The 9,933-nt window shown below is 38.5% G+C and overlaps 1 protein-coding gene across 1 annotated transcript; it reads right to left on the bottom strand.

Moving 5' to 3' along the window:
- Positions 1-7,012: 7,012 nt before the first annotated feature.
- On the bottom strand, positions 7,013-9,684 carry LOC131429862 (uncharacterized). Its single transcript, XM_058594284.1, has 2 exons — positions 9,497-9,684; positions 7,013-8,785 (listed from the first exon to the last, which is right to left on the bottom strand). The coding sequence occupies exon 2, from the start codon at positions 8,783-8,785 to the stop codon at positions 7,844-7,846; it is 942 nt and encodes a 313-aa protein (XP_058450267.1). The 5' UTR covers positions 9,497-9,684; the 3' UTR covers positions 7,013-7,843.
- Positions 9,685-9,933: the final 249 nt, after the last annotated feature.

The following is a 9,933-nucleotide window of genomic DNA, read 5'->3' as shown; positions in this document are numbered from 1 at the left end:
TTTGTACCGTTTCCGATCACTGTATGCTAATTGGGTTTCGATACAGGTAAATCATCCCGAGCCGAAAACATATTGCATTCTAAGTATAGTCAGGTAATTGAGAACAAACAAACACATGTTCATGCAGCAAAATACGGCGTCATTCGGCTAATGAGTTCTGTTCAGGCAGAGCTGACTCCCGATGGATGGTGCCAACAAGTCCGTTCGAATGTCAAACGAGCAGTTAATGACTAAAAGCCGATGCATTATCAGTAGAGTTTTCAGAAAAAAATGAATCAAAATATAGGGATGCTGTACAGAGATAGCGTTTCCCAAAGATGCCCGATTTATGATTAGAATCTTCTTTTAACGACCAGATTTTAAACTATTCCTACTAAAGTACACAGGCGATAGTGTAATTGAGCTTTGATCTCATCACCAGATAAGATCAGCACGTGGTTCGAGCAGTTGACGAAGTAGAAACTCTATCGCATTTAAAGCATTACCCCGGTATGTTGATTTATTTACTATCTCCAGTTTTGAATTCTAGCCAATATTTACTGTTTCGGATGGGAATTCACATTACTACCCATTCTTGGGGAATTTTTGTTGACAGTGCGATACAGCAAGCAAACGGGTATGGGTTCTGGAAGGCCATCACCGTATTTAGGTGAAGTTCAACTATCGCAGACGCTGGAATCATAATTTTAGAATTTATTTGTGGTTTATATTTAGATCTTGCGAAATTCAGGGTGAGAGGCCTATTTTTACCGTAATGTTTCTTTATTAGCTAACGTCTCGCAACAAAGTCTGATACTTCATTGCCAGAGTAGAGAAAAATTCCAATAATGTTTCGCTGAAATCTTGATAGTAGCCAATACTGGTTTCGTTCTCTTCGGTATCCTTTTTTTCTCTACTATATTCCCTTATGGTTTCATCATCGAATCATCGATTCAATGCAGTGCAAAAAACGCTACTAAGCAATTTGCCGAATAGACTTCAACCGAAACATTGAGTTTCTTTGGAATCTTGAGATGACAATGGCCCTTATTACCGGTATCACTACACGGTGGAAATGAAGTGAAGTGAATGTAGGTTCTTATTACGAAAGTCACTTTAGAGAGAAAAAAAAGTAGTTACTTGAATGAGCTAGCCGTTATGATGATCATCATGTCACCAAAATTTTGTTGGAAAAAATATTTTTTTCACTATGGTGATTGCTAAATTGTGCGTGATACTGGCAATAGGTAAAAACAAGTGAAGTGATTGTGAAAGTGGAAGTGAGAACGGTAACAAGGGCCAATGACTTTTAATTAAGTTTAGCTTTCCATTAAAAAACACTGGATAAAAAATTCAGTTTGGACAAGAAACAGTTTTTTTTAGAAAAACTTGTTTTATTTAAAAGTGACCATCCTGCAAAATATGGACATAATCACCTATCTTCACACAAAAATTTTAGATTTTAAATGTTTAAAGTAATTTTTTTTTCTCTCCAACATTATAGAATAACTACAAAAATTCTTTCGAGAAAAAAGATTATTTGAATGAAGTCAAAATCGACTGCAAAATGTAATAATTTCGGGTCCAAAAATAAACAAAATCTATAATAATAATAATAATAATACATTTTCAAAAGATGACACTTTTCAGTTCACTATTTATCTATCTTGACCTAGAGCATCCATTTTAACCTGAAGTGAGGTTTTCCACGTAACAATTCGAATGCCTTATGATTCTGATTATAATTTATAAGAGTTTTGTAAATGATTCTGGAATTAATGTCAATTTTATGACTGTTGCTTCCAAACATTCTCTTTAAAACGTTAGTTCAATTCTTTCATAAATCTAGTGTTGTGTGTGTGTGTACACGTTCATTGTAGAGTGGTCAAAAGTCTGTACTGACTTTCACTGATTTTTAAGAGCTAACAGATCGGCTGAAAAGTTCGTATCGTTTCTATGAGAGGGCGCCACTAGAATTAAATCCATACCATTTTCAGTTAGTACCAACCTTCAAAAGATACGTGTATAAATTTGACAGCTGTCTGATTATTAGTTTGTGAGATATTGCATTTTGAGTGAAGCTACTTTTGTTATTGTGAAAAAAATGGAAAAAAAGGAATTTCGTGTGTTGATGAAACACTACTTTTTGATGAAAAAAAGTGCCGCCGATACCAAAAAATGGCTTGATGAGTGTTATCCAGACTCTGCACCGGGGGAAGCAACAATTCGTAAGTGGTTTGCAAAATTTCGTACTGGTCATATGAGCACCGAAGACGATGAACGCAGTGGACGTCCAAAAGAGGCTGTTACCGATGAAAACGTGAAAAAAATCCACAAAATGATTTTCAATGACCGTTAAGTGAAGTTGATCAAGATAGCTCACACCCTAAAGATATCAAAGGAACGTGTTGGACATATTATTCACGAATATTTGGATATGAGAAAGCTTTGTGAAAAATGGGTGCCGCGTGAGCTCACAATCGATCAAAAACAACAACGAATTGATGATTCTGAGCAGTGTTTGGAACTGTTATATCGAAATAAAACCGATTTTTTTCGTCAATATATAACAATGGACGAAACATGGCTCCATCACTTCACTCCGGAGTCCAATCGACAGTCAGCTGAGTGAACTGTACGCGATGAACCGAACCCAAAGCGTGGAAAGACTCAACAATCGGCCGGTAGGGTAATGGCGTCTGTATTTTGGGATTCGCATGGTATAATTTTCATCGACTACCTTGAAAAGGGAAAACCCATCAACAGTGACTATTATATAGCGTTATTAGAGCGTTTGAAGGACGAAATTTCTAAAAAACGGCCTCATTTGAAGAAGAAAAAAGTTTTGTTTCATCAAGACAATGCACCGTGTCACAAGTCGATAAAAACCATGCTGAAATTGAACGAATTGGGCTTCGAATTGCTCCCTCATCCACCGTATTCTTCAGATTTGGCAACCAGTGACTTTTTCCTGTTCTCAGACCTCAAGAGAATGCTCGCTGGTAAAAAATTTAGAAGCAATGAAGAGGTAATCGCTGAAACTGAGGCCTCTTTTGAGGCAAAGGACAAATCGTACTACAAAAACGGTATCGAAAAGTTGGAAGATCGCTATAATCGCTGTATCGCCTCTGATGGAAATTATGTTAAATAATAAAAACGAATTTTGGCAAAAAAATGTGTGTTTCTATTAAACGATACGAACTTTTCAGCCGAACTGTTAACGTGTCTTCGAAGAAGTTTTACAAGATTATATTACGCTTCTTTTGAAAGTGGCACCTTAAATTTTTGTTGAGGGGGTGGTACCAATTTCGAAAAAAATTTTTTTTTCATTTTTTTTTCTATCTCATTTTGAAGAAAAAAACATTTGAAGTATTTTTGCTGAAGATATAAATAATGCAAAAAAAATATTTTTTGAGATATATTCACTTTATTTTAAAAACAGTTTTTTTTTGTTTTATCTACGTAGAATCTATCTCTATTACCTAAATATCTACTATAAAGTGTGCATAAATAAGCATAAACAAGCTCATGCCTGCACGCGCAGCTTAAGCAAATTGTTGTGATTATTATTTTGTTTACTTTTTGACAATTAACAATATTAGAAAAAAAATCTGGAACTGGGAGCTCGATGCAATTTTTTTATGCCTTTTCAAAGTTAGTTTTAAATACTGAAAATCCTAAAAATTATCAAAAGTTCAACAATATGAAGAAGTATTGTAAAAGTACAAACCTTTACGAAAAGATTTCATTTTTAAACGTATAAATAAATTGAGTTATCGCGAAGCAACACATTTTTTAAGACGATATGTTGATCGTGCGACCCTCACTTAGAGATGTGCAAAGCAGCTCATACCGGTGAGCAGCTCCGAACCGATCAGCTCACTAAAGGGAATCGGTTCATAGTATCAGCTCATCAGCTCATGTAGATTTGCCCTTATTCTGCATAACGTCGTATTGGTTTTTCGATCGAACATGGTTCGGCCGAATCCTAGCTACCTTTGATTTTGCTAGCGTTGTTAGGAATACGAATGAAAATGAATAAAAGTTTTACTTGTTGTCAGAATCACCGTGAAGACCACTTTTTGAACTGATACCCGGAGGATGCATTTCGTCAAGATCAATTTTCTTGAAGATGGCTGGAGATTCAAATGCAAATTTGGCAACAGAACGACGTCAACTGGGTGCTATTGCTTTCCGCGTTAGTAGCATATTGAGAGGATAGGAACTGGTTTGTACGTAATAACTTATTTGAAATGCGAAAATTATTTAAAATCCTCCAAAAAAGCCAAGTATTTCAGCTTGACATGCTATTGCTGAAGCGGTTTTAAATTGATTCCAATTTATCTAGACTTTTTTATAAACTTGTTTCCATAAACCGTTTGTAACATTCCTTTCATTATTTATAGCTGTAGAGTTCCCCGTTGATGGATTTCTTTCAAGCAGTAATCTTCCGATGGTTTCCTTACTTTCGTTTATTCGTCCGTTCTTGTTTGCGGTTCTAACTCGACTGCCTAACGCTTGCTCCCGCGCCTGAATGTATTATCTCGCTCTTATTTATTCTCTCTCTTAGTGCCATCTTATATTTTCATGAGGGGTAGGACGATTCAATTAATTATGTTATCCTGCCTCTACATCCCTTTTCTGCCCCAATAACAAAAGTCTCATTTAAAGTTAGAAAAAGAAAAAAAACTTAGCTATTCAAAATATCGGGCTGGCCTTGTAGTTATTCGCTTTGGTCGTTCAGCAACCAATGTATCTCCGCGGTTTGTCTTGTTATCATTATCGCATGACTTATGAATATTTATGTCCGTAGATTGTTGTTTAGTTGTTTCACAATGTGGAACTGGCCACTTTTTTAGGTGAGATATTGGGCGTCTGTACTGGACTCCATCATCACTCGCTACAATGACGTCACTACCGTTCCTCCTAATCACAGTGTACTTTTCAGAACGAAACGTTGGCTCAAGTTTTCCTATTTCGTAGTTTTTAATCATCACAGTATCGCCTTCTTCAATATCTGATGGTTTGGCATGACGACGGTGATCAGCATACAGCTTCCCTTTCATTTTCCTTATCATATCCTTATCTCGGATATCCTCATCTCGGTTCCAATAAGGTTCTGTTCTTAGTGACGGTAGAAGATCCTTTACGGGTCTACCAGTGAGCAACTCTATTGGGGACTTACCGGTAACCGAATGTGGCGTTGTATTATATGCGTAAACATATTCATCAATGGATTTCCTCCAATCCTCTTTCATCGCCTTGGAAATCCTTAATGTTCGGAGGATTCCTTGGTTTTGTCTTTCGACCAAGCCGTTCATTTGTGGCCAATAAGGTATAGTACGAACATGTCTAATGTTTCTCTCTACGCAATAGTTTACAAACTCATCGCTGGCAAACGGTGGCCCATTATCCGATCGGATTGTTTCCGGGTATGTGTGCTGCTTAAATATGCTCTCCAATGCCTCAATAGTTTTTCTTGCGTTGGTTGTTTTCATTTCGACAACGATGAGAAAACGACTGTAATGGTCGACTACAACCAGAAATGTTGCACAATCCTTCGCTGAAAAAAAATCTAGAGCCAATTCTTGCCAAGCACGGTCTGGCATTGTCTTGCGCACCATCTCTTCTGGAGGGTTCTGGGAACTGACTGCTGCACATCCTGCGCACTCCTGAATTCTGTGTGAGACATCCCGGTCCATATAAGGCCACCAAAATTTCTCTCTGAGGTTTCGTTTCATTGTCACAACTCCTGGGTGTCCTCGATGCGCAATATCCAAAGCTCGTTTACGAAGGTTTGCGGGAAGAATGATTCTGTCATCCCTAACGACAACACCATCTATTACTCCCAACTCTTTCGAAAATGCTTGGTATGCAAATAAACTATGTGGCCAGATTTGAGTTTCGATTGACTTCATAACGGTTTTCAGTACTTCATCTGACTCAGTCTCCTTTTTAATCTGGCTCAGGGTAATGGCCGATGGTCCTTCGCCTATTCCGCAAATATAGTGCTCTGAAGATTCATCGAAGGGCATATCTACTTGCGAACATAGCCTTGAAAATATGTCAGAGATGTTCTTACACCCCGGAACATATCTAACTGAGAAGTCATAAGGCTGCAGTCGCAGCGCCCACGCTTCAGCTCTTGAGCAAGCACGCTTTCCGTCTTGGTGTTTCCCGCCAAATATGTACTCCAATGTTTTGTGATCTGTGAAGACCGTGAAGTGTCCTCCGAACAAGTACGGGTAAAATTTTTCCACGGCCCAAACGACTGCGAGCGCTTCGCGTTGAGTTTGTGGATAAACTCTTTCCGTTTTGGTGAGACCTTTAGACGCAAAGCTTATAATTCTTGCCAGGTTCAGCTGATTTCTTTGGGTTAACACAGCACCAAGGCCAACCGAAGACGCATCGACATATAATTCGGTTTCGTCCTTTGGATCGAAGAAACCTAATCGCCGTACCGTGCTAGTTAATTCGTTGCGTAAGTCATTAAATGCATCACGTTGTTCGTCTCCGAATGACTCGACGTCGCCTCGAATGAATAGTCGCAAAGCCTCGGTTCTCGTCGACAAGTGAGGAATGAACTGACCAACGAAGTTAATTAATCCGAGGAAACTCCGAACTTCATCTTTTGTTTCTGGCATTCTGAAGTTTCGTATCGCTGAGATTTTATCGTCAGCAGGGCTAATTCCTCTTCCACTTATTTTAAAACCTAATATTTCCAACTGTTCTACTCCAAACAAGCATTTTTCTTTGTTGAGTAACGCTTGATTTTTTTTTAGGATTGTCATTACTTTTTCAAGCCTCTCGTCGTGTTCTTCCTGAGCCTTCCCCCATACGATAATATCGTCTATATATACTACGACTCCATCGATTGCCGCCAGCATTTCGCACATTACACGCTGGAAAATTTCGGGGGCACAGTTAATACCAAACATTAGACGTTTGAATTGCATTAGGCCTCTACTCGTCATAAATGTAGTGATTCCACGCGACTCTGGATGTAGCTCAACATGATAGAATGCGGAAGTAATATCCAAGCGGGAACATATGGTCGCTCCTTTGAATTTATTTAGTAGTGTGTCGATTAGTGGAAGAGGGTAATGTTCCCGTTGGATGGCTTGATTTGGGTAACGCATATTTATGCACAGTCGTATGTCATTCGTTCCCTTAGGTACCACTACCATTGGTGAGATCCATTCTGCCGGACCACGAACCGGCTCTATAATATCGGTATCTAACATTTCTTGAATTTTGCGGTTGACTTTATCCTCCATCGCGGCAGGGATTCTTAGATACGCTATCTTCCTTGGTACTACGTTGCGGTCAATTGACAATTTGATTTGATAATTTGGAAATTTGGGAAATGCTGGCTTGTTCATTTCGATACTTTGGACTTCTAACCCAACCTTTAATACTTTTAAGTCTTCAGCCGTTCTTTTGCTAAGCAAAGATCTGTGGGCACTTTGGACAACAAAAAATTCGGCGTAGTTTTTAGGCTTTTCTTCATTGATGGAAATCCATGCTTCGAAAATTGCCAACACATGCAGTGGCTCTCTGCTAGCGTATGCCATAAATTGTCGATCGCATTGAAATTTCTTCTTATAAATTTTAGCGTTGTTATTCAAAACTTGCGCCCACACTTGTTCGGTAACTGTATTGATAGCTGCACATGAGTCTATCAAGAACTCCACTGGTACATGGTCTATATAACACATGATAACTCCATCGGTAGCTCTGCTCATCTGTTAAGAAAAAGATCAATATGTGCATAAAAGAATTCATTTATTCGTGGCAATTTTCACAAGGAAACAATTTGTATTACTATAAAATTATAAATCGAAATCAACATGCTATAAAAAACTTATGCTACCTTTGAAGGTGCCTTATTGTCAACGTAACGATTCATCTCTTGGTTAGATCCATTTTCCAAAGTATTGGCTGTGTAGGATCTATTCCAGGTTCTCCGGGACTGTGATAGTGCGTTCCGACCTGCTCGACACTTTCTAGCAAAGTGTCCGAGACCAGCACATTTATTGCAGGTCGCGTTCCGCGCGGTGCATTCTTTTGATCCTCCGTTGTGCCTCCACGAACCACAGCGATCGCATTCATTTCTGGCATGTTTATCGTGTCTTTCCAGCTTGCTGTGTGAAAACATTGACTCCATTCTTCTTCCCCAATTTGGCTTTACTGATGCTACGACATCGGATTCTAGTCTGATTGTTTGCGCTTTCTCTTTCTGCTTTTGCAGTAATTCCCTATTTAGCGCATAATTCACGATTTCGTCTAGGTTCATAATATTCTCGATTCCTTTATCCCTGACTCTTTCATCGTTGGCCCCTACTGTAATTTGTTGTAATAATTCTTTCTCCATACGATCTCGGAAGTCGCAACGTGCTGCTTGGGTCCGTAATCTTAAAACGAATCGATTGAAAGATTCTCCGGTCGACTGCCTGAGTGAACGAAATACTTCAAGCTCGACTCTTTCGTTACATTTTCCCATAAAGAACGCATTGAGCCGCATGATAGCATTATCATACTCGGGAATTTCTCGGGGTGCATACGGAATTTTTACTGGACCTGGTTGGGCTTCCCCAGTCACAGGGGCAAGATTATAATATATTCTTTGTAGGCCTCTGCCACCTCGAGCCAGCATAAATATTAACTTATGATGTTGCGAGTCAATAGCGTTCAATTCTAGAAGTAGTTCGCATGCTCTATGCCACTCTTCCCACTCCAATCGTAAATTTGATGCGTCAACGGAATCGTTGAATGGATCCAAATTGAATATTTTACTCGAATCCATCTGTAAGGAAAGAATATATGGTTACACTGTAATGTAGATTCTGATACGCAGGAAAAAATATTTATTACTTCTCATTTCACAAATGAAAAGTTCGCTTACAAATAGAAATACTACTGCTTTCAATCAGAGTCAAATAAAAAAAATTACACACTTCCAATTTCATATAAACACGGGTTGCGTTGTGTTCGTTTCCATAACACTACTAGTTTAGCTTGGATATTGTCTTAAGCAAAGTAGTGTTCATCTTACTGGTTTTACTACAACAGAGAGAGTCAAGAAGAAGAAAGTTCACGACGATATTTCACTGTTTTTCCCATGCGCTACGGTCTTCAACCGGACTCGCATTTCATTTTTTTTTCGCTCCTTTTTTCTGCTTTATGTTTACGTCTTCGGTGATTTTGTTTTATTTGTTCAGCGCTTCGGTCATCAACCGGACTCGCAATTTTTCTAATAATTATCAGGCAGCGGTTAATTTTGTCTGGAAAACAGTTTTTTCTTAGGCGCTACAGTCTTCAACTGGTCTCGCATCGTTTAGTTTTTTCCTACAGCGGTAGCGGCCATTTTGTTAGGCACATATTTTCGATAAGTATAGAGATCTTCTTATTTTCCCTCAGACATAGAAGCGTTCATAAAACCCGGCGAAACATTATCGAAAAATGAAAATAATTGCGGTATCCAAAATTGCAACATTTTAGTTGCATCGATACTTACCGAAAATCGTACCGGCTGCGCCAGTTTGTAGAGTTCCCCGTTGATGGATTTCTTTCAAGCAGTAATCTTCCGATGGTTTCCTTACTTTCGTTTATTCGTCCGTTCTTGTTTGCGGTTCTAACTCGACTGCCTAACGCTTGCTCCCGCGCCTGAATGTATTATCTCGCTCTTATTTATTCTCTCTCTTAGAGCCATCTTATATTTTCATGAGGGGTAGGACGATTCAATTAATTATGTTATCCTGCCTCTACAATAGCAAAGTACGTGGAATGAGTAAGAATAACTATCTGGGTATTATTAATCTTTGAATTTATATTATTAGTGCTTTTTTTTTGTTTTTAATCATCTATAGCAAAAATTCTCAGATGTTTGCAATATTATACTGTGTCCAAAAGGTGTAATTGGCTGGTTCGGAAGACTGAAGTTTTGGATACAAT

Source organism: Malaya genurostris, chromosome 2, assembly GCF_030247185.1.
Source record: "Malaya genurostris strain Urasoe2022 chromosome 2, Malgen_1.1, whole genome shotgun sequence".
Classification (NCBI taxonomy): Eukaryota; Metazoa; Arthropoda; class Insecta; order Diptera; family Culicidae; genus Malaya; species Malaya genurostris.
Note: the sequence above shows the minus strand (reverse complement) of the source record. Positions and strands in the feature narration are given on the sequence as shown.

Excerpts from the sequence above, each read along its gene's own strand:
- LOC131429862 (XM_058594284.1), bottom strand. The coding sequence starts at position 8,785 with ATGGATTCGAGTAAAATATTCAATTTGGATCCATTCAACGATTCCGTT.